This window comes from Lycorma delicatula, chromosome 4, assembly GCF_047948215.1.
Source record: "Lycorma delicatula isolate Av1 chromosome 4, ASM4794821v1, whole genome shotgun sequence".
Taxonomy (NCBI): Eukaryota; Metazoa; Arthropoda; class Insecta; order Hemiptera; family Fulgoridae; genus Lycorma; species Lycorma delicatula.
Genome location: NC_134458.1, coordinates 169,835,768 through 169,862,598, shown reverse-complemented (window position 1 = coordinate 169,862,598; position 26,831 = coordinate 169,835,768). Strand labels below are relative to the sequence as shown.

Here is a 26,831-nt window from a genome sequence, read left to right as displayed (position 1 = left end):
CATCTAGTTGTGCACCTCCGTTTTTGATTGCAATCGACTGACCAAAGTGTCAAAAAATTTGGATTTTGGACTTTTTCTTAACTGCAGTAATACGCCCTCATTAAGAACTTTTCAATGATATATGATAAGTGCTAATTATTTTCACTGGTTCCAGAGTTATAGCAAAATTAAATTTTAATTAATGAAATATTTGGATCTTAGAGGTGCCTTCCTCTAAGATCAGTTCGAATCACACTTAATCTCCTTTTTCTAAACTTTTTTTTTTTTTTAATTTAAATATATAGATTTATTAATAATTATAACCTCTCATTGTAAAAAAAGTTTTACGATGAATAATAATACAATAATAACAAAAAAAAATATGAAAAAAATATCAGAAGTTTTTAATGAAATAAAATTTTATGTACTTTTCATTTAAAAAAAATATGTGTAAATGTAATTTAATAGGTGTAAAAGGAAGTTATGTGGTGCCCACATCATATTTTTTACTCTCAGCTAGAATTACTATATCAGCAAATCACAGTATCACCTTCCACTATTACTCCAGATCTAATTTGTTCTTTAACATCATTAACTACTAGTTCTATGTAAAGATACAAAGTAACGGGGATAGGGAACATCCTTGACATACTCCTTTCTTATTATGGCTTCTTTCTAATGTTCTTCGATTACTACTGTTGCAGTTTGATTCCTGTAAATGTTAGCAACTGTTCTATCTCTATACTTGAACCCTAAATTTTTTAAAATGCTGGACATTTTATTCCAGTTTATGTTTCAAATGCCTTTTCTAAGTCTATAAATGCTATGTATGCTGGTTTCTTTTTCTTTAATATTCTTTCTACTATTAATCTGAGTGCTAAAATTGCTTTCCTTGTCCCTATACTTTTCCTGAAATCAAACTGGTCTTCTCCTAACACTTCTTCCTGTCTCCTCTTAATTCTTCTGTACACAGTTCTTGCTAAGAATTTTTTATGCATGAGTAGTTAAAATAACTGTTCTGTATTCTTCACATTTATCTGCTCCTGCTTTCTTTGGTATCATGACAATAACACTTTTTTTGAAGTCTGACAGAACTTCCCCTTTTTCGTAAGTATTACATACCAGTTTGTATAATCTATCGCTTCCACACCTGCAGAATAGCAGTAATTCTGCAGGTATTCCGTCTATTCCAGGAGCCTTTCCGCCATTCAAATCTTTTAATGCTCTCTTAAATTAAGATCTCAGTATTGTATCTCCCTTTTCATCCTCTTCAACCTCCTCTTCTTCCTCTATAACACCAGTTTCTAATTCATTTCCTCCGTATAATTCTTCAATATATTCCACCAACCTATCAACATTTTCTTTTACATTATAAATCGGTACATCATCTTTGTTTAACACATTATTAAATTTTAATTTATGTACCACAAAATTCTCCTGAACTTTCCAGTATGCTCCATCTATTTTACCAATGATCATTTCTCTTTCCACTTCAGAACACTTTTCTTTAACACTCTTCTTTCGCTAATTTGCACTTCCTGTTTATACTATTTTTTAATTATCGATAGTTCCTTTTACTTTCATCAACACTAGCATTCTTATATTTTCTACGTTCATCAATCAGCTGCAATATATCCTCTGACTTCCAAGGTTTTCTTGGAAAACTAGTTCTCTTTGTTCCGCCTAAGTTTGCTTCTGCTGATTTAAGAATTTCCTTTTTAAAATTCTCCCATTCTTCTTCTACATTTGCTATCTTTACCTTCTCCTCCTCCTCAAGCTTCTCTAAATTCTACTGATTCATCTGACACCTTTCTTCAGGTTTTTAAACCCCAATCTATATTTCATAATCACTAAATTATGGTCGCTATCAATGTCTGCTCCAGGTTAAGCTTTGCAGTCGACGAGTTGATTTCTAAATCTTTGCTTAACCATGATACCTTGCAGTATCACCTGGCTTTTTCCATGTGTATATTCTTCTATTATGATTTTTAAACTGGGTGTTAGCAACTAAATAACTTTGTGCAAAACTCAATAAGTTGGTCTCCTCTTCATTCCTTTTGCCCAGCCCATATTCACCCACAATATTTCCTTCCTTGCCTTTTCCAATGCTTGCATTCCAATCGCCAACTATTATTAAATTTTCATCCCCTTTTATGTGTTCAATTGCTTCTTCAATTTCTTCGTATACACACATCATCATCATCATGGACACTTGTAGGCATAGACATTAACAATCGTTGTCGGCTTAGGTCTTGATTTTATCCTTATTACAATGGTTCTACAGCTATGCATTTTGAAATACTCTACTCTCTTCCGTATATTCTTGTTCATTACGAAACCTACTCCTGCCTGCCCTTTATTTCACGCTGATTTAATTATTCTAAAATCACCTGACCAAAAGTTGTTTACCTCTTCCCATCAAACCTCACTAATTCCTACACATTTACATTTAACCCATCCATTTCCCTCTTTAAATTTTCTAATCTACTAACCTTTTTTAGAATTCTAACACTCCACGCTCGGACTTATAGAATGTTACTTTTTAATTTTCTGGTGACTCCTTACTTAGTAGTTCCTAATCGGAGATCTGAATGGGGTACTAGTTTACCTCCAGAATATTTTACCAAGGAAGGTGCCTCCATCTTTGTTACATGAAAATGTAGAGAGCTACATCTTCTTGGAAAAAGAAATAGCTGTAGTTTTTCATTGCTTTCAGTTGTGCAGTACTCTGAAGATTGAATGATGTTGATATGGCCGTTTAAGAGTATCCTGACCTATGCCCTTAACAACTACTGAAAAAGCTGCTGCCTTCTTTCAGGAATAATTCCACAGTCTGGCTCTCAACAGATATCTCTCTGATATGGTTGCACCTTTGGTTCAGCTACTAACTATCACTGAACACTCAGGACCCCTCACCATTCATAGAGGGAGGAAAAGTCCTTAAATGTCTGAAATTTTAAAGTTTTGTTGCATCTGGCTAAGTCTCCTTTAACCTGTGTCCATAGCGACTCAATTGCATTGTAATGGCCATGATGTGGTGGAAGAAGCATTATCACATTTCATTAGCTAAATTGTCAATTCCAAGAATTTTTGGGGAAAAATTTATTCTTTTCTTTTTAACAATTCAGCTCTTGTTTCTTCTCAAGAAAATGGTAAATTATTAATTTTCAGCTGTTCTTGGATGTCTGTTTTCTGTCAGTTACAATGTGAATTTTATCTAAAATTGTAAAATGATAATTCGTATTATCCATGAAAAATATGAAACTTTTTTCCAGTAAATATATAAAGCTGATGAACCATTCTTTAAAAAGTTCAGAATTCATGTTAGAATGATAATATGAATTTAAGGTATATTTCTGTAACTGAAAAATTAATTTACATTCTTTTATAAATCTGTTTTTTTTTCTGACTCTCAATATACAATCAATATGCCTCCTTTACCAACTGACCAACCTTTTCTTGTCAAAAATTAACTGATCACAGTTTTCTTCAATATCTTGTCATATCATTGATTTATTATGGCTGTGGTTGACCACTGTTTCATCTATATAAAATACTGATCTAATAAAATTATCACTCTTAGTTGTACACATTTTTAAGAGGATAATGGCCCAGGCAGAAACATAATTTCTTTCCATAAAGAACTTCTGCTTGTCATTGCACTTTCCAATCTTTTCTAAAATGCTCTGCTAAATGATTAAAAAATTTGACCACCTTCAAAATTTATCTCCATTACAATTTGAGATCACTCTTCAAAATCAGTTTATGGATTTTTCTAAAAATGCTTTCTCTGAATATCAAATTTCAGTGATTTCCCTTTGATTTATCCATGTCTCTTTTAATATATCATGATTCTACTCCCTCCAAAGCATGGACGATAAGCTCTTAAAATTTTTGAGGATTTAACTTATTACTTTATGCGGATCATTTGCTAGACTTTGAAAAAAATGATAAATATTAGAAATGATGCTCTTAAGTTTGTTTCTCAAGATATCTTTTACCGAATCTCAATTCTTCATCTTGTTGGAGGCAGAAGAGTGCAAAAATTCTCACTGTACTAATATCACTATTTTTCACGAAGAACAATAATTTATAATGTTAAATTAAAATACTAGTAAAAAAAATAAAAATAATAATGTAAATATAATTATGAGTAGTAAAAACCCATAAATTTACAATAACCCCATCTAAATCAAGATAAAATAGTACTGAATATATTAACTACAAGAGTTGACTAAATTAGCAAGTGGTAATTATGCACTAGGATGTAAAAATGATACAAATTTGTTGAGTTACTTCACCACTCCAACAGTCTGATCCGCATAAGCTTAATAGTGGTTGAGGGAAGAAGAGAACCTGGGCTGATGGGCCTAATGTCAACATTTCTAATTCTTTTTCCATACGACACAATGGACTTTTAGCTTTTCTAAAAATATAAAACAATTTGTAAATAATCAAATTAGTATTAGTGATATACATAAATATGTACTTTCTCAGCTACAAATCTATTGCTGCTGCAGCAGCACCACTACAAAGGAAAAGTATAGTGATTGACAAACATTTTGGGTACTAGAATTTTGATTTTGTTTTTGCAAAAACATTCTAAATACAGTATAATTTTTTTCTCTCAATTACACTATAACATTGCATAATTTTTAAGGTAAAAATGTCATTTGATCAAGGGGGTCAAACTGAACCTAAATTTTTTTACTGGTAATTTTTTCTTCATTGAAGTTATATTCTAAATATTTCATGATTAATTCATTAATATTTAAAAAATCCTATAGTGCACTTGAAATAAAAATCTGTCAGTGGTAGAAAGTTATGCATCCTTTGATGTATTTTTTAAATTAGTTGAAAATATATATTTTGTTTTATGAAAATACAAAAGAAACGCCAAAAAAAAAATTTCAAGATTACTGCTAATTATAATGAAGTTGTTAGATTAAATACAATGAAGAATGAAAATTAAATTTTTAGTAATTTTTTTGAAAAAGATCCTGCATGACGCTAACAAAAGTATTGGTCAATTTTAAATGATACTGTTAGTGATTCTTTAACCTTTAATAGAAAAAAAATACCACCCATCTCCAATTTTATATAATTAATGAAATAATAGAATAAGAGAAATAATGAAGAGAGAAGCATAAGGATAAGCAAAGATTAATTAATTACTCTTTGTTAAAAACTTGAAAAAAAATTTTTTGAAGTATTTATTAATTTTTTATCAAAATAATACTGAACAGATATATAAACCAAATATTTAAAAATATAAATTAAAAAATACTTGTACTAACTTCCAATGTTCAGTATTTATGTCGGCTAATATCCTTAATACATCTTTGGTGACCGTAATATTTCCTGACTTTCTATTATCCAAATGTACTGTACTTTTTGTCGCTAAATTCATCCTGTTGAAATAAACAAACCTGGAAGTACCTTCATTTATAACAGAAGCGGCTGTTTGTCTTGAATTATATTCTGCAACTTCTTTAGCAATTTTGTTCATACGTGACTCTAAATATTCATCAAACTGTCTGTAAATATCCATTGTTAATAAAACAGAATCTGAAAATGAAATAAAATTAAGTAAACCCAACAAATATATTGGGCAAAATTCAGATTAAAATATACAAAATGATTTTTTTTAGTTATGGTGATATCTTACTGTTTGTAAACAGCTTTTATGCTGTTCTCCCTGAACATCATTAGTAAAATAATTATGTTTTAAATCATCTTTATGCTACAGTTTTTTTAAAGTAACGGTGCAATTTGCTACAATAGTATAATAACCGATAGCATTTTCTATTTCCAATAGAGCAGAAAAAGAAATTGTTTAATTCTTCTGAAATATTAATATTGTCAGATCTGATCAGAAAAAAAAATATTTCTAAGTGAACCGTATATCCTTTTCTACGCGGCTAGTTCAATGAAATACTGGATGTATAATATAAATGTTTATTATAATGTAAGATGCTTAAATTAATCTAAAATTACTTAAATCTACTCTGTAAACAGTAAAGACTGTGGGTGTTATCGGACAGCTCTCGATATATACTATAATTCTATTTCATTAAATGATTAGATTTGGTCAGTTAAATGCACAGGGTGCTTGAATTGTTTAGGTTGAGTTTAGAGAGATTGTATTATGTAGAGGACTGGATGTTGTTTTGTTGCAGCATCCATATATTGTGCCCAGTGATCTGCCAGGTTTTTCTCATTAGAATAGTTTCTATTGTGGTTCTGGAAGCCAGTCCACTGTTTTGTGCAGAAGGGAACTTGATTGTGTCTTAATTCGACAGCTCTCAAATAATCATGTTTTTGTCTGTGTGGATGTTCAGAACTTGCATCTGTATGTTGCTGGTTCATATTTCCATTATAGAGATCCTGCTGATTGTTATCTTGAGGTCTGGGATAAAATCCTATGATTCTTTGGCACTAGTCCAATCCTTATAGGTGCAGATGTGAATGCTAAGTCACTCTTGTGGCATAGCGGTTTCACCGATGTTGGCAGTGAATAGAGAGGGCTTTTTAGCCCAGCATGATCTATAGGTATATAATGTACCTGGTGAGTTGCCCACCTACATAGGTATGGTAGATGGGTGTCGATTGTTTGGTGGAAGAAACATTGATGTTATTGTTGGTAGGTTTATTCCTGCCAATGTTTGTAATTGGAAGGTAGTTGATGGTTGCTAGAGTGATCATCGATTGGTTCTCTATGAGACTGCTGGTGGCTTGAGTGAGTGCTACCAATGTAACGTTCCAGTTCAGCAGAGTCGTTTCCTGCACAGGTGTGCAGACTGGAAGAAATTTGTTGATTTACTTTCGACCAGGCTTTGAGTTTTGGATCGGAATCTGGAATTGGAAGATCTGGCAATTGGTTTGTCGGCGATTTTTCTTGATGCCACAGAGTGTTCAATTCCCTGAACTGCAGGGAATTGAGAGAGGATTGCATCATGGTGGAATAGGGATCTGTCCGGCATGAGAGGGTTGTTTGTCGTTTGCAGAGAGCTTCTCAACGCGAGGGCAATCCAGAACGATGGACAGCCCTTGCTGCTGAATACAGAAATCTGAGATCTCATTACTTTCATAAAGTCTGGAATGTGAAAAGGGACTCCTGGTGTTACTTTGTTCATGAGCAGGGGAACAGGGATCCCTGGGGCATAGTATATAAGGTCTTGGGACACAAATGATGAAAGGACGTTCTTCTGTCTTCTCTCTCGACAAGGTTTGGTGTAATTTTGGATACTACTGAGATTTTATACATAATGAAGCTGGAGAGACTACATACCATCTGTGAGTGCGGTGAGATGTCGCCCAGTTCTGCTGAGGTACTGTGTTCTTGGAGGTTACTGAGAATGAGGTGTGTCAAGTATCTGTAGTTTAGGTAGGGGTAAGGCCCCAGGCTTTGATAGAGTAATGGCGGAACTTCTTGTTTGCTTGGTTGGGGTGAGTGTGAGAGTTGTCACACATGTATTTAATATTAATTGTTGTTTGGAGGATACTTCCCTATGTGTTGGAAGAAGGGGATTGTGTAATTGCTGTTTATAGGTGGGGACAAGGATCCTGCTGTTAGTTCATGTATAGGCTTCTGATGTTACTTCCAGTTATTGGCAAGGTCTTTGAAAAGGTTTCGTATCTATGTATAAATGAGAGGTTAACCTCGCAACGATTGTTAATGGAGAATTAGTACGGGGTTTGTCCTGGAAAGGGTACTGAGGACACCATACTCTGTGTGATGAGTGTGGTACCGACCAGCGAGACAGAATATGTCCTGGGGATTTTCCTGGATATTTCTGGAAAATTTAATAATAACCTATGGTAACCTTCGACTATTTACCAACTCCAGAAAAGAACATGTACTGTAAGTGAATTGCAAGTTATGCAAATGTTACTTCAGTCACTGAGATGTGCTGCTTCGCGAGGGCAGCCATAAGGTTGGCAACCCTCTGGGTTGGTCTAGTGGTGAACGCGTCTTCCCAAATCAGCTGATTTGGGAGTCTAGAGTTCCAGCTTTCAAATCCTAGTGAAGTCAGTTATTTTATACAGATTTGAATTCTAGATCGTGGATGCCGGTGTTCTTTGGTGGTTGGGTTTCAATTAACCACACATATCAGGAGTGGTCGAACTGAGACAGTACAAGACTACACTTCATTTACTCTCATACATATCATCCTCATTCATCTTCTGAAATAACAACTGAATGGTGATTCCCGAAGGCTAAACAGGAAGTAATAATAGCCATGAGGTTGGCAAGATGCTGTCTAAGGGATGTCTCCAGGGCAGCATGTTGGGTCCTTTATTGTGGGTGGTGGAGTTTGATTCTCTCCTGTGGCTGAAGTTGCCCAGCGGGTGTTGCATCATGGTTTATGCTGACGATGGGCTCCTGCTGGTTGAAGGAAGCTTACGGAGGGAGGTTGAACTCCTAGCCACTCGAGTTTGCAGGATGCTTGAACGCTGTGGAGTCATCAACACAAGATGACATTTAGCCCAGAAAAGACCATGATGATGCACCTTCTCAAAGGCCGTTTGGGAGTGAGTTGTCAAGTACATGTTTCGATGGCAGGCCGCCAGCGTATAAAGTATGTTCAGGTTCAAAAGTGCCTTGGATGTTTCTTGATCAGAAATTGCAATTTAAGAAGCACCTTCAATATGTCGCACAGAGGGCCTGCAATGCCTTCTTCAGTATTCGATGTGTGGTCAATCCTGATTGGAGTCTTAACTTTAAGACCAGAGAATCCTGTAGAAAGATGTGTGTGAGGCTATTATTCTATACATGGTGCCTGTTTGGGAAGACAGGCTAAAATATAAAAGTTATCGGGACATATTATTAAGGGCTCAACACCTAATTTTGTTCACGTTAACGGGTGGTTACCGTACTATTTCATGGGAGGCAGTCTTGATGATTGCAGTCACAAAACTGAGAGACTTTGATGTGTCTGAGAAGCAGCAGCGGTATGTTGCTAAGAAGTCCAGTGAGTTGACTTCGGATAGAGTTCAAGAATTGAACAACATGGCAGGCTTTTGTGGTCTTGTGGCAGGCCAGATGGGATGACACAGAGGGTGGGCGTTATATGCATGATCTCTTTCCAAATGTTGTAGGTTTGTGGGACGCCTCTTGGATGCACCCTAATAAATATGTGATGCAATTTCTTTCTGGCCATGGTGCGTTTTTGGTCTGGTAGATTCTGGGATGTGTCCTCAGGGTGCACAATTGGATGACACCTACCATGTTCTTTGTGAGTGCTCGATGTACGAGTTAATGTACATGGAGACCATCTATCGGCTTGATCTTATCGGGTTGGCATTGGATCTCTGTGTAAACTGGAGGAGCCAAACCAAATGGGCAATAGTGGAGAGTTTTATAATGTACTTAGCAAAAGAAAGGATTGCTGGAGGATCTAGAGCTCGTTGGATTTCTCTTGTATTCGGTTTTTGTTGATGTATTGCTTTATTAATTATGTTTTTGTTGTTGTTTTTGTGCATTGTTTTCTTTAATGTTACTGTGTTGTTATTGTTCCGTGTAATATTTTTATATTTTGTGTTTTATGTTGAACTCACTTTTACCATCTATGAGTAGGTAGTTCATTTCTTTTGTTTGGTTAGGTCCTTTCACTCTTACTTAAGTCTTAAGATGTGTATTAATTTGAGTTCATTAAATAGTAGAACACTGATGGGAATGTCACTTGTGGTATTTGCAGCAGTGGCAACCTGGCTGAGATGGACTGGAATATGTCAAAAGCTGAGGTTTCGAAGATGACCTCCGGTAAAGCCCATAAGAGCTAGAAACAGAGGGGGTGGAGGAGGGTGTCTTACACTATGGTGGTCAGGATGACTAACATTAATTGAAATTCTCTAAATGTAAAATACATAAAAATGTCTTGAAATGCAAAGTTTATAGTCTTTTTACAATTCAAATGTAAAAATAGAAATGGTTGCCTGGAAATAAACTATTTGTAACAAATAACACGTTCTCGACCTATTCACTTGGAGGACAAAATACAACTGTAACATTTATACCTTCAAGCTAATCCAATACTAATTTTTGCCACCAGAGCACACAACCATAAGCATACATAAATGTAAAAATACCATACACCCACCGAAAAGTTAAAAAAATAATAAAAATTTGCTGACCCCATAGAAGATACCTTACATGTGACGGTTTCGGTTGCTACACCACTCCTTCTGTACCTAGCCTTAGGGCTTTACCAGAGGTTACCTTCAGTACCTTCACAGTGATATCTTTCAGTCTAGCCTCAGCCAGGATGCCATTGATGTGAATACCACAAACAGCATTCCCATCAGTGAGTGTACTACTAACATAAACTTCAAACAAAACACATCTAGCCAAGTCTAAACAAGACTGAATGACTTTCTAAAAATGAAGGAACTGAATTCTATCTACCCAAAAGGTAAAAATAATTTCAACACACAATAAAAAAACACTAACAAGACATAATAACAACAATAAATAATGTGACATATAGCAAACCATAAAACAAAATAACAAGAAAACCAAACATAAACACAAAGAAGGAAAGTCTAAGGGGTGCATCACACCCCTTCAGCGATCCTTTCTTCTGCCAAATATGTGATAAAACTTTCTATGATCATTCATTCGGCTCGGCTTTTCCACGAAGATAAAGTGTTAATCCGACAATATCAAGCCGATAAATGGTCTCCATGCACATTAAGTAATACCTCTCTTTTTCCTGTTTAGCTTCCGGTAACTACCATTTAGATAATTCTTCAGAGGATGAATGAGGATGATATGTATGAGTGTAAATGAAGTGTAGTCTTGTACATTCTCAGTTCGACCATTCCTGAGATGTGTGGTTAATTGAAACCCAACCACCAAAGAACACCGGTATCCACGATCTAGTATTCAAATCCGTGTAAAAATAACTGGCTTTACTAGGACTTGAACGCTGGAACTCTCGACTTCCAAATCAGCTGATTTGGGAAGACGCATTAACCACTAGACCAACCCAGCAGGTACATTAAGTAATACCTAGTACAATCATATATCACATGATAAGGATCGTCCAATAATCCGCACTGTGGACCATACCAGAGTCTGCCAGGCTGAATTTCTGTAGTCTGTCCTGAAAAGTGTCATACCCTGAAAGAAACTGTGTCACATACTTGTTCGGGTGTACCCAAGCAGCATCCCGCAAATCAACAACATTAGGAAAAAGATCATGCATATAACGCCCACACTCTTCTCAAACCATCTAGCCTGACACAGGGCGACACCATGCTGTTCTATCTCCTTTATTTTCTCCGAAGTCAATTCAGCTGACTTCTTAGCAACATAACACTGTTGCCTCTCAGAAACAATCAAGTCTTTTGGTCATGCCTATGATCACCATGATTGCCTCCCGTGAAATTGTATGGTAACTATCCATTACCATTAGCAATATACGGCGTTGAGCCTGTAACAAAATATACTGATAGTTTTTAAATTTAGCCTATCTGCGCAAACAGGTGTCGCATTTAGCATAATTGCCTCACAGATGCTTTTATACAAGATACTCATAGTCTTAAAATTAACACCCTAATCAGGATTGACCACATGTCAAATTCTGAAGAAAGCATTACAGGCCTTTCCCACGACATATTGAAGGTGCTTCTTAAACTAAAATTTTTCACGAAGAAGCACCCCGAGGTACTTCTGAACCTGAACATATCTAATACGTTGGCCTGACATCGATACATAGACTCGTCACGTTACAGCCAAACGGCCTTTGAGGAGCACCATTGTGGCCTTCTTCAGGCTAAACATCATCTTATATTGATGAACCCATAGCTCAAATATCCTGCATGCTTGAATGGCTCAGAATTCAACCCACCTTCGTGAAACTCCTTCAACCAGCATCATCAACATTAGCCACGATGCGACACCCGCTGGGCAACCTCAGCTGCAGAAGTGACTCTAACTCCATCACCCACATTAAGGGACCCACTCAACACACTGCCTTGCGGACAACCCTTGGACAGTGTCTTCCCTACTTCATGGCTTCCTGATTTTACATTATACATCACTTTATGTTCTCAGCAATAAAAACCTTCAGTAACTGATTAAACATTCTTGAAAGACATATTTAAATCTCATAAGTTTTGTAAATAGAATTCCATAACTTCAATCTCACCAGTCGTAATCTTCACTATTATTATTTTTTTTAAATGTAATTTGTAGTTTATCCATTACGTGTTTAATATACTAGCCGTCCAGGTTAATTTTCGGAGATATTTTACAGTTGCATGAATTCTATAACAAACTTCAGATTATGATATATCCTTTTTAGTTATTTATTATTAAAAGCGACTTACAAGAACTTATGTCACTTATTATTTTTTAAATAATATACATATATAAATATTTAATAAAAAGTAAGATAATGATACAAATACAACCAAGTAAAATTGCTTTGGCATGGTTTTTTTTTTTTTGAGGGGATAAGATATTAAGAGGCCTGGATTTACGCAATAGGCATTTCAGACGATTGTTTTATCAAGTAGTCATCGGACAGGAAACACAGTCTTTGAGTCAGTCCACAGATAATCCTGTACTAGACCCCAAGTGATTTACTGGCTTTTGGGGGCTGGCAATCTTGGTATGGAGAACATAATAGGCCTGTACCCACAAAATCAATAATATGAAAAAAGGATCAAGTATAATGAAAAGAGAATGGAATGGTGAGAAAAGGCAATTTATCACGGTAGAAAGGGAGTAGGTTATCATCTTACTCAGGATTCTAGTAAGTTAATAAATAATGAATAGTGTAAATATTCGCATACATTTTGATCAACAAATTGGTGAAAAAACCATTTGACAAATTTATTTAAATGACTTTAGAGTCTGTATCATATAACTTTCTTTTGTAATAATTTGATACACATCATTTAATTATAAAAAGAATTAGACTGATTAAATTTAGGGTCCTAATATGAAAACCGAAACATGTTATCTCTTTGATGAAAAAAAAGAAGAATATGTTTATTAAATAATCTGTTAATTGAATAATAAGTTATAAGGTTACAGGAATCTTTTCTAAACAAAGAAGAAATTTTTACATGATTTCATGTGTGTACAGGAAATCTGTGTTGAATGTAAGCAAGGGTAGGTCAATAAGTTGAAGGTAGGAGAAACTTCCATTGACAACAAAGCATGAAGTGGAAGGCCAGTGACTGATTAAAAGTGCTAGTGATTCAATGACAAGATTAGTGCAGATCAATGAAACATATTATACAAAATTGATGCAATCTTGAATTATGGACATAAAACTGGAAAGGATTTAGAGGACCAAAAGTACAGGAAAGTGTGTATCAAATGGATGTTTCATCAATTGACACCTGTTGAATGATCAAGGATAGAAGTATGTGCAGAACTGCTGTTCGTGTTTTAAACCAAAGAAGCAATACTTTTTTTTAAATGTTGTGACTGAAGATGAAGCTTATGTTTATCAATATGATCCTGAGACACAGAGGGAGTCAGTGGAGGAGCTTTACAAGAAGCCTAAGAAATTCAAATATCAGAAGTCCACAGCCAAGGTGATGGTTCTTGTTTTCTGGTATCAGAGAAGATTATATTGGATTTTCTTGAACAGGGATCAACAGTGAGCATTATATTACGTTATAAAAAATAAAAAAAACTAAGAAACCATCAGAAAGAAAAGGACCTGAGAAAAATTTTCATGCTATTAAAATGCATTATGATTATGCTAGGATTCAAACATTTCTAGGGATAAACCAACGCCTAGTACAAATGAAATACAGTGCTTCTTCCCAATCCGCCCTACAACCTTGATCTTGCAATATCAGACTTTCACCTCTTTAGTGCAATAACAGATATCCTTTGTGATAACAGGTTCAGTAATACAGAAGTGAAACATGCTATTACAACAGGATCAGAGTGCTCTACAGACCTTTTCAAAAGTGCTTTCCAGAACTGGATAAAAAGATATCCAGTTTGAATAGCCACATTCTGACAAATGTTTCATTGTATATATGTTTAATTTCACCTCTCAACTTCTATTAATAAATAGATTGATTTAACAGGCATTACTTTCAGTACAGCTTCAGCTAATTAGTCACTAGCCACTAACTCTAATTTATTTAGAATAATTACTAAAACTGACAATTAAAGTAACCAATAAGAGTTATTCAAAATGTCAAGAAGACAAAATTCAGGAAAATATAAGGGAAAAAGCAATAGCTAAGATCAGCTATAACTGCTAACTGTTGCTAGCAATTAAGAGTGAATAATAAAATTTGCTTCAAAACTTAAAACAAATAACATAAATTTGGTCACAAGATATTAATCCCTTAAGGTATAAAAGCTAAAAAAGAAATTTTACTTACTCTTCACAAAAAGACATATAGTAGCATTATTAACTCTATATACAACCATCTGGTAAACGTCAGGTGTAGTATTTGATCGATTTAAATAAACAGTGGGAACTTTTTTAATTATACTACAATGGATGTCATTTAAATCTTTTGGTCCAGTGATAAACCTAAAAAATAAATACCACAATTAATGATAATTAATTATCAGTTAATGTTAATAATTAATTAAAAACATAATTTTACAAACAATAAAAAATAGTTCAAATTTAATAAAAATACTTACAAGAAAAACATAATAATATTAGTCTGGATTAAATATCAGTAGTTCCAAGGTTCTTTATACCACAAATGAATACATTTCACAGATTTATTGGTCAAAGAAACCTGATATAACAATATATTCATGGGGAAAATATAAAGAAAAAATTAACTGGATTCATTGTATCCAGTACGAGGTGTGTGTGTCAAGATTGAAATAATTTAGTTACTGCATAATAAAAACAAAAAAATAAAAAAGGAAATTTTGTATTAATTTATTATATGAGTGATGCTATCTGTTGCAGTGTTTATAAGACTGTGTCTCTTAAATACTGTCTGATGGTTTATTGAATTGAAATTTTGTTTGTGTTTATATATGAAATATTTTTCTAATATATTTAATTTTATAACATCTTTATTAATTTCTAATATTTCTAAATTCGGTTAATATCAAAAATAAAATGCTTATTGTCTACTAGGTAAGAGGACTATCCTATTTGATAAACCTAATTTGTTATTTTTGTAATTTCTATAATGTTCAAGTAATCTAGTTTTAAAGGATCTATTGTTTTCCCAATAAAGGTACAATCATAATCATTACATTTAATTTTATTAATTTTCAGTTTATTTTATTATTTCTTGAACATTATAGAAATTACAAAAATTCCACTACTGGACATGTATGCTCATAAAATTATTAAAAATCAGAAGTGAACACAATAGAAAAACAGTACCTACAGAACTACAAATTTTACATGAAATGCACTATAAACAGCAAGAAATGTAGAAAAGTTGTTGATAACAAACTTATTATAAGTTACTTACACATGCAATGGAAGCAAGTCGGTTTTTTCTTACAATGTATTACACGAGTGCTACCATATTCTATAGGTGCAAACTAAATAGACTTCTGTTACTGATGTTACTATTTGAATGAAATCATCAGAAGTAACTAACAACAAGCAGAATCTTCATAAAAAAGGACTGTTCATAACATGCTACTTTCATCAAAACTCTTAAATATGAATCCAAATGGCATTCTCTACATACATGCACACTTCTAATATAGTTGTACAATATGACAGACCTGAATAAATGATATATCTGCTTGAGGCTGGTATTGATGGGATCTGTTATTGTGCTGAAGTATCTGTTAGAAATGATTTGCAGGCAAGACTACTTTGTAAGTCTACAAATGCTATCATACACTATTAAGGCACATATTAATTATTATTATCATTATTCTTTTCTTGTTTTTTTTGGGGATAAAAGTTTATTTATTGGGGTAATTCCTTACTTTAATAAACTGGCCCAAATTGCTGCGATGTTAATGAATTTTTTTTTAAAATTATTGTTTACTATAAAAACAATTTGGGTACTGTGATGGCATCTTGTCCAATGATAGTAAAAAATCTGGCTAAAGCTGGTTTATGTATATTATTACACAAATATTTGTACCAAAATATTGGTACAAATACTTCAAAATTTTTTGTCAACAAGAAGGTTTTCAAGATATGAGGCAAAAAATGTTTAAAAATAATATTGAATAACCTTCCAACTAAATCCACTTGACTTTGGAATCTGAAGTAATTTATTAAACACTTTCGCCATACTAAAAGCTCAGTTTTCTATGAACACTAAACAAAAAAATAAAAAATTCCATAGGGCAGAAATTACCCCTCCTCTTTTTAATTTTGTCCAAAATTTAATGTCATCAGTGCCACATATGTAGACAGTTTTTGAGCCATTTTCAAAAAAAATTATGTAAAGGTGATATTAATTAAAATTCAGTCCAACAGACTTACATATATAAATACATCTTCTGGAAATTTATATAAGTCATTTTGTATTTTTTTGTACTAAAGGGGTCTTGAAATGACAATATTTGTAAAAATTCTCACCAAAACGTTTTGGCCGATCGCTATATGTTTTCTTCATATCTATGCTGTTGCAGCAATGTAGATGTAAGTAGGAAAGTAAAAATTTACATCACTCAATAAAGGGATTAAGTACCTGAATTTTTGTCCATTTTAAGTAGGTCATCTTTTAGACCAAGCATCACACTTCAAGCATACCAAGTTTATTTACTTCATAAAAGATATTTCATAATTTTTATTTATTTCTGTTGACTACTAACCAAAGTTTCAGCTTTCTTGTTCAAATACTTTAAGTATTATTACAGTATAGAAATAAAACTTTTATTTTTTATTTTCAAGGCACTTAGTGTCATAGTTCAAAAATTCATTAGCACAACCATTTATAATAAATATGACAGTTTATTTATTAATTTTATCTGCAAAAACCAGAAATATATTTTATTTAAATTTGACTAATAACAAACTGTAAAAGAAAACAAAATTAACATTACTTTTTTTAATGATGAGAAGGCCTAAAACAAGATTATGTATCTAGATATGATCTGATTCTATCAAGAAACTGATAAATGCTTGTTGCCCACACTTAGGATGACACAATGAATTTGCATTGTCATTGAAATATGGATTTTCTGTATAATTAAAATTAAAAATGTAATTTGAAAAATTATGAATTCTTTTTGTTTTTTCCTTTTTAATAATAATATGTATCATTATTAATACAATACTGTCACATATTGTAACTAATTGGCAAACTTTATTTTTTCTTACTGAGTAGTTTTGTTATGAATAATAAACAGTCATTCACACTTTTAAAATAAACATTAATAAAACAGAGAAATTAGTAAAACTGAAATATATTTTTTATATTTAAGTGCTACTCTACAACAGAACAACTTATATGGTGAATATACTCCTCTGTGAAGTTTGTAGTACTAATGAAATCTTACAATGAATGAATTAGTTTTTAAAAATCAACTGTTAGCATTTTATCTTACTTTATATCATTCTTTCAAAACTGTAAGTCTTTATTTATAAACTACGTTTTAAGGGAACCAACAGATTATAAGGGATACAGTTTATTGATTGAAATAATTTTGTTATCGCAAAATAGAAATTTAAAAATAAAATACTAGAATAATTAAGATTGCGTACTAATTTATACAAGTGCTGTTTTCTGTTGCAGTTTTTATAAGACAGTCTTCCTCAAACACTGTCTGATGGTTTATAAAATTGAAATTTTGTTTGAATTTATATATGCAATATTTTTCTAATATATATCATTTTATGTCATATTTTATTGATTTCTAATATTTTTAAATTTGTATTAATATCAAAAATACAACATTTATTGTTTATTAGATGGTCAACCTTATTTGATAAACCTAATTTGTTATTTTTGTAATTTCTATAATATTCAAGAAATCTAGTTTTAAAGGATCTATTGTTTTTCTTATATAAATACCATCACAATCATTACATTTAATTTTATAAATTCCATTCAGATTGTTTATTTTATTATTTTTGTTTTTTAAATATTCTATTATGTTGTTATCAGGTTTGTAAGCTGGTTTGAATATTCCTTTATTGTAAAGTTTTAGTAATGTTTTCAATACTTTATGTATATTTTTTTCACTCTTTTGTATCTTATTATGTATTGATTGTAAGGTAATTGTTTTGGTATTGTGTTTTGATAATTTTTTTTTTTTTATAAATATTATTAATTAACGTAGTATCATATTCATTTTCAGTTGTTATATGTTCTATGATGTTTATTTCATTATTTAACTTTTCTTTGTTTTTATGTAAGTATTTGATTATTCTATTAATCATATTTGTAAAAGTGTTCATTTTACAAGACCAAGGGTGATTTGATTTTTATAAACTGTTATATTATTAGATGCAGGTTTACCATATGCTGAACTTTCAATAAAATTAAATATATTAGAAAAATATTACATATATAAATACAAACAAAATTTCAATTTGATAAACCATCGCACAACATTTGAGACGGACTGTCTTATGAAAACTGCAGCAGATAGCAGCATTCATTTAAATTAATATGCAATTTTCATATTTCAATATTTTAATATTTTTATTTTGCAATAAGGGAATTATTTCAATCATGACGCAGGATCCTGTGAAAGTACTTTCATGAAAATTAAGGCAAAATAAGGCTTATCTCAACATTCTGTACTAGGAGGCTTATTTAATAGAATTTAAATATTTACATATATTACTTAATACTATATCCAAAGTATTTACAGTAAATAGAATAAACACAAAGATTTAATAAAACATTCACTAACCTGCTGAATGATCTAGATGAAACAGAATGTGAAACGGTCTTAGAAGTCTGATTCTCAATATATGAAGGTATAAGACTATTTACCAAATATCTAAATACTACTTGTAAATCTTCTGGTTCCAACCCACTCCTAGAAATAGTAAATTAAAACAATACAGTATGATTATAAAAAAGGAAAAGTAAACTTTTCTTTAGGTATAATGTATTCCTATTATTCAGGAAGAGTGCCTTGTAATCTTAAAATAATCAAACTGAAATTCTTAAAAATGGTTCATTTTTAAAAAGTAGAAATAATTTTGGGTAATCTAAGATTATTCTTGGGTTCTATAAGGAAAACATACACTATTCATATATTTATGTTGTATTACTTTTTCACTTACTTTGATTTTTACCATTGAACTGTAACAAAAAGTTGACATTTCATTACATTAGTAATAAAAAAATAATCTATTATTGTTTACTGCCTGTTTACAAGTTAACAACTTATGTGGTAGAGTTTGATGAACAAAATAAAAACAATTTTCATCATATGGAAACATCAATTAGACTAAAATTACACTCAAAATACATCTTCAAACTTACCAGTATATACTAATATGCATCAGATCAATGAGCAAGCATATAGAAGACGTACTTTAACATACCTGTATCTTAGAATACTTAAAATAAAAAGTATCACTGTTACTTTAAATAAATTAATACAAGACACAGAGTTGGAGATACTTTGATAGATCAAAGTGCCTCTTCTTAGTGCTCTATCTATAAACTTGAATAAATTATTAATTTTACCAGAAATATCTACTTTTAACAGATAATGATATTCCAATATCCATCAATTTTCATATAAACACTCAGGCAACTCCTTGTAAACTGGGCAGTTAATCAGAAAATGATTCAAATAATTTTGATTACTATTACACACCTGGCAATCCTATTCAGAACTCCATGTGTGTCCAACCCCCTCATAATACAAAGTTAATGAATTCAAATTATTAACGCTAATAATTCTCTTCTTTTTCAACCTGATATGTGAAGTAATACAGCTCTCTACCAAAACATTACTCACAGTAACTATAAAGAGGATTATAGCAAGAATAATAAATTTTATTTGTATTCTCCATCAGTAATTTACTCACAGTTACTTACAGATGAAATAAAAATATATATCATATATTTATTATGTAATTGGTGTTATCTGTAATGTGACTGATTTTTATTTAAATAAGCAAGATATTAATAACTGTTATAGAATAAAAGTATAAAATGTGTCCACCAATCCACCTATCATTTTAGCGTTTTTCCAACTGTAATAAGAAATTCCTTAAGTTAGAAAGAACTAAAAACCAATAAATAGCTTGGAGTTAAATTTTTCTGAAATGAATCTAGTTGTTAAAATATCTGAATATCAGTCACCATACAAATATAAATTATTTCAAGCAACTAAGCACTTGAAAGTTGAGTCAATTTACTACTTCATGTTTGGGTTAGAAACAACATTTTTTTTGAACAACATTACTGGCAATGAAAAATTGCCATCCGTAATTATAAGGAGTGAAAATGACTTATTTCAATTCAAATCAAGATCGGAAAATGTACCTGAGCCATCTCAAGAGGAAGTTGAAGATTATGATAACTTAGAAAACAGATGCTTCAGGGAGTACTACGGCATCCACAGTGGTGAGGAAAAAGAGAAGATTAAGAGTAAGTCAGGATCCTTTGTATCATTTTTAGCACATCTGCAGTATTCCACAAGCCCCAGACTTAGTGACAACACATACATCCTTGATTCAGGTTATCCACTCCGAAAGTTTAGTGTGTTCTACTGGAATATAAAAGGGCTTTCTAAGATATTATTGATGGATAATGATCGATAGAGGGTAATTAATTCATTTAGTATGATTTGCCTTAACAAGACTTGGTCGGAAAGTATCCTCAGTACAGTATTGTTCTGTTTAAATATTATAAAGGTGTGAATAGTGCTGCCATAAAAAAGGAGAAAATTACATTAATATGAAGCACTTTCTGTCCAAATTTTTAAAATGAAAGTTGATAATATAAAGCACTTTAAATGGAATAATCACTTTTAGAAAAAATAAATTCAGCATAAGATAATATAAATATTTGCAAAAATATTATCTTCAAATAATAATAATAATAAATACAAATAAAATTCTTTACTTCATTATTTAATAAAAAAATCTGATTTGGATGCCACATGACTTCCTTGTATGCCTTTTAAATTACATGTACACATTTTTTTTAAAATGAAAAATACATAAAATTTTATTTCATTAATAACTTCTGATATTTTTTATTGTTATTGAATTATTATTTATCGTAAATTTTTTTTACAATCAGAAGTTAATAATTATTAATAAATCATTTAAATTAAAAAAAAAGTTAAAAAAAAGGAGATGAAGTCAGATTCGAACCGATGTGCCTTCCCCTTGTAAGATCCAAATATTTCATTAAATAAAATTTTATTTGGCTATAACAATGGAACCAATAAAAGTAAGTACCACTTATGATACATCGTTGAAAAGCTCTCAATGAGGGCTTATTACTGCAGTTAAGAAAAAGTCCAAAATCCAGTTTTTTGGAAACTTTGGTCCAGTCGATTGCAATCAAAAGGAGAGGTGCACAACTAGATGTAAAATAGTCCTAAATCCAAAATTTCAACATTCTTTGGCTAATTGTTTTTGAGTTATACAAGATACACACATATGTACATATTTTTTTTTTTTTTGTCTTCAGTCATTCGACTGGTTTGATGCAGCTCTCCAAGATTCCCTATCTAGTGCTAGTCGTTTCATTTCAGTATACCCTCTACATCCTACATCCCCAACAATTTGTTTTACATACTCCAAACGTGGCCTGCCTACACAATTTTTCCCTTCTACCTGTCCTTCCAATATTAAAGCGACTATTCCAGGATGCCTTAGTATGTGGCCTATAAGTCTGTTTCTTCTTTTAACTATATTTTTCCAAATGCTACTTTCTTCATCTATTTGCCGCAATACCTCTTCATTTGTCACTTTATCCACCCATCTGATTTTTAACATTCTCCTATAGCACCACATTTCAAAAGCTTCTAATCTTTTCTTCTCAGATACTCCGATTGTCCAAGTTTCACTTCCATATAAAGCGACACTCCAAACATACACTTTCAAAAATCTTTTCCTGACATTTAAATTCATTTTTGATGTAAACAAATTATATTTCTTACTGAAGGCTCGTTTAGCTTGTGCTATTCGTCATTTTATATCGCTCCTGCTTCGTCCATCTTTAGTAATTTTACTTCCCAAATAACAAAATTCTTCTACCTCCATAATCTTTTCTCCTCCTATTTTCACATTCAGTGGTCCATCATTGTTATTTCTACTACATTTCATTACTTTTGTTTTGTTCTTGTTTATTTTCATGCAATAGTTTTTGCGTAGGACTTCATCTATGCCGTTCATTGTTTCTTCTAAATCCTTTTTACTCTCGGCTAGAATTACTATATCATCAGCAAATCGTAGCATCTTTATCTTTTCACCTTGTACTGTTACTCCGAATCTAAATTGTTCTTTAACATCATTAACTGCTAGTTCCATGTAAAGATTAAAAAGTAACGGCGATAGGGAACATCCTTGTCGGACTCCCTTTCTTATTAGGGCTTCTTTCTTATGTTCTTCAATTGTTATTGTTGCTGTTTGGTTCCTGTACATGTTAGCAATTGTTCTTCTATCTCTGTATTTGAACCCTAATTTTTTTAAAATGCTGAACATTTTATTCCAGTCTACGTTATCGAAAGCCTTTTCTAGGTCTATAAACGCCAAGTATGTTGGTTTGTTTTTCTTTAATCTTCCTTCTACTATTAATCTGAGGCCTAAAATTGCTTCCCTTGTCCCTATACTTTTCCTGAAACCAAATTGGTCTTCTCCTAACACTTCTTCCACTCTCCTCTCAATTCTTCTGTATAAAATTCTAGTTAAGATTTTTGATGCATGACTAGTTAAACTAATTGTTCTGTATTCTTCACATTTATCTGCCCCTGCTTTCTTTGGTATCATAACTATAACACTTTTTTTGAAGTCTGATGGAAATTCCCCATTTTCATAAATATTACACACCAGTTTGTATAATCTATCAATCGCTTCCTCACCTGCACTGCGCAGTAATTCTACAGGTATTCCGTCTATTCCAGGAGCCTTTCTGCCATTTAAATCTTTTAATGCTCTCTTAAATTCAGATCTCAGTATTGTTTCTCCCATTTCATCCTCCTCAACTTCCTCTTCTTCCTCTATAACACCATTTTCTAATTCATTTCCTCCGTATAACTCTTCAATATATTCCACCCATCTATCGACTTTACCTTTCGTATTATATATTGGTGTACCATCTTTGTTTAACACATTATTACATTTTAATTTATGTACCCCAAAATTTTCCTTAACTTTCCTGTATGCTCCGTCTATTTTACCAATGTTCATTTCTCTTTCCACTTCTGAACACTTTTCTTTAATCCACTCTTCTTTCGCCAGTTTGCACTTCCTGTTTATAGCATTTCTTAATTGCCGATAGTTCCTTTTACTTTCTTCATCACTAGCATTCTTATATTTTCTACGTTCATCCATCAGCTGCAATATATCGTCTGAAACCCAAGGTTTTCTACCAGTTCTCTTTATTCCGCCTAAGTTTGCTTCTGCTGATTTAAGAATTTCCTTTTTAACATTCTCCCATTCTTCTTCTACATTTTCTACCTTATCTTTTTTACTCAGACCTCTTGCGATGTCCTCCTCAAAAATCTTCTTTACCTCCTCTTCCTCAAGCTTCTCTAAATTCCACCGATTCATCTGACACCTTTTCTTCAGGTTTTTAAACCCCAATCTACATTTCATTATCACCAAATTATGGTCGCTATCAATGTCTGCTCCAGGGTAAGTTTTGCAGTCAACGAGTTGATTTCTAAATCTTTGCTTAACCATGATAAAATCTATCTGATACCTTGCAGTATCGCCTGGCTTTTTCCAAGTGTATATTCTTCTATTATGATTTTTAAATTGGGTGTTGGCAATTACTAAATTATACTTCGTGCAAAACTCTATAAGTCGGTCCCCTCTTTCATTCCTTTTGCCCAGCCCGTATTCACCCACTATATTTCCTTCCTTGCCTTTTCCAATGCTTGCATTCCAATCTCCAACTATTATTAAATTTTCATCTCCTTTTACGTGTTTAATTGCTTCATCAATCTCTTCGTATACACACTCTACCTCATCATCATCATGGGCGCTTGTAGGCATATAAACGTTAACAATCGTTGTCGGTTTAGGTTTTGATTTTATCCTTATTACAATGTACATATGTCATGCTGAAACTAGTCAAAATGGATATTTCTGTTGAAATCTGAAAACCAAACTTTTTTGTGATCACAAGACTTCCTTACTTCATACAAGGAAGAAAAAACCTATGACAAAGTGTGTGTGTGTGTGTGTGTGCATGAGTAACATTAAAATAAATGTACTCATTTCTCATATGAAATAATCAGTTATGTACATTGCCTGTATTTAATAAAGGAAAACACAGTGTAAAATAAAATTTTATGAAATCATAGAAGTTTTTAAACAAAATTATTTTATATTTAATATTTACGTTTTCTAAACAAGAAAATATTGAATTGAGACTGTAAAACAATAACACAGGTCAACAATGGAAAAGTTGTGTGAGAACTAATAACTGATTATTACAGATTTTTGTGTGCTGGTTTCAGCAAAAATAGTCAAAAAATTCTATCATCATGTACCATTTTTTCACTAAATAATTTTTTTAATATTCTCAAAATTGATAATCAATATATCTTATTTATAAAACATTGAATAAAAAAATTAGGCCTGTGTTAATTTTTTTGATACTTTACTACAATTATATGGAATGAATACAAGTAGAGTTCATATTTTGGGTTTGATACAGTAAGATGAAGGACTAATAAGATGATGTAATATGATTAATTAGAGTGAGTTCATGACTCATTTTTGTCAAGCTACTAGATAAGGCGATGACTCACTCATTCTTACTCCTCTTCACTCTACTGAAATAAAAATAGATCAGTTACAATTAGAACATTGTGTTGAAAGGTTTTGCTAGTGTTAAATAGTTTTCTAGACCTTCTATAGTGTTTTAATTTTCTTTCTTTTTTTTGAAGTTATTTTATTTGTGCTGTCCTTGTGTTTTTATATTTCAAAATTGCTTCAAGGAGTTGTGTTAATTCACCTGTACCTTCTGTGGGGAGTTTGTGGTGCAGAAACAGCAAAGAAGTACAACAGACTTTGTTAAAAAAGTGTACTGTGCCTATTTTGGGGTAAAACTTTGTGACCAAGATAAAATGTGGGCTACTCGTACAGTTTGTTTTACTTGTGTGGAAGAGCTATGCAAATGGACAAAAGGTAAGAAAAAGTTTTTTCGATTGGGAGAACCAATGAACTGGAGAGAACCACAAAATCACAGTGATGATTGCTAATTTTGTTCTTGTAATGTACAAGGGTTCAATCTAAAAAATAAAAAAGAGATTGTGTATTCAAATTGTTATTTGGCAATATGCCTTGTATCTCACGTTCCTGGTATACCTGTATCTTCAGTTCCGGAAAAAGTAGAAGATATACTGAACAACTCCAAAACAGAATCACAGGATGACGACGATGATGTTGATTTTATTTTTGGTAGTTCTGAACCACAACGTTTTTTTCACAGTACGAACTGAATGACTTGGTCAGAGATTTATATCTTCCTAAAAATTCAGCAGAACTTTTAGGATCTAGATAAGAAACACATAGTGGTTCCTGGCACTTCTTTCTCATGGTACAGAAATGAAGACTTCTTTACTCCGTACTTTTCTGAAGATGGAAAATTAATTTATTGTAACAAAGTTCCTGGTGTGATGAAGCAGCTGAACATAAAGTATGATGTGAATGAATGGAAGCTGTTTATCGACTCGTCCAAAAGAAGCCTCAAAGCTATTATTTATTATAATGGCAATGAATATGCTTCAGTGCCGGTAGGGCACTCCCTGCATCTGAAAGAATGCTATGAGAATTTAGAATTAGTTCTGTCTAAACTGAAATATTGCGATCATGAATGGATAATATGTGGTAGCCTAAAAGTATGCTTCTTGGGCAGCAGGGAGAAACACCAAATATCCACCCTGCTTCTTGTGTGAATGGGACAGCCAGGACAAGAAAAAATATTGCACCAGAAAAGAATGGCCACATAGGGTATTATTAGAACCTGGGACCAAAAATGCAATATGGAAATGTTTGGTTGATTCACAGAAAGACCTTCTACCTCCTCTTCACATCAAACTGGGATTGATGAAATGATTTGTAAAGGCTCTATCTGAAGAAGGAGAATGTTTTAAATACATATGCCATATTTTTTTATTCAACTGTCAGAAGCCAAAGTGAAAGAAGGCGTTTTCACTGATCCAGATATTTGTAAACTTTTTAAAGATGAAGTCTTTCAAACCAAAATGGAGGACATTGAAAAAGAAGCATGGAAAGCATTTAAAGAAGTCATACAGAAATTTCTTGGGAACAATAAGGACGTAAATTTTAAGTGTATAGTGGAAAACATGCTACTGAAATTCCAAGAGTTGGGTTGGGCTTGAAACTACATTTTTTGCATTTTCATACTGATTACTTCCCCAAAAATCTTGGTGCTGTAAGTGAAGAACAGGGTGAAAGATTTCACCCAAGATAATAAAGGAAATGGAATGCAGGTATCAGGGAAGGTGGAATGTGAGCATGATTGCAGACTACTGTTAGTGCATCCATAGAGAAAAGCTTGCATCCATAGTGTATTCTGCAAGCTTACTATAACAGAAAATGTGGCTTGAGAAGCATTGAAAGAAAAAGAAAAAGTCAGTACAAGTCTTCGAAGAGGTAAAAAATTGTGCAAAAATTCTTTTTTTAACCTTTTCAGATCATGTAGCCTTGGAACTGGTTATGTACAGCGTCAGTTTTAAAACGCTGTTACAAATCATTTTATATGGCATCTAAGTCACTTATTTTTTTTTATAT

General features: G+C 32.3%; 1 protein-coding gene across 6 annotated transcripts in view; it reads right to left on the bottom strand.

The window, feature by feature from the left end:
- Ccz1 (vacuolar fusion protein CCZ1) overlaps nucleotides 1–26,831 on the bottom strand; it is a 73,398-nt gene that overhangs the window by 28,458 nt on the left and 18,109 nt on the right. For all 6 annotated transcript variants that reach the window (XR_012756205.1, XR_012756206.1, XR_012756207.1 and 3 more), the window contains exons 6-8: nucleotides 18,779–18,907; nucleotides 14,347–14,501; nucleotides 5,277–5,547 (exon numbers count right to left, since the gene is read on the bottom strand). Coding sequence is in view for 3 of the 6 variants with exons in the window: in XM_075364696.1 (XP_075220811.1) it covers nucleotides 5,277–5,547; nucleotides 14,347–14,501; nucleotides 18,779–18,907 (555 nt within the window). In the remaining 3 variants the exon portion in view is untranslated. The remainder of the gene's footprint in view (nucleotides 1–5,276; nucleotides 5,548–14,346; nucleotides 14,502–18,778; nucleotides 18,908–26,831) is intronic.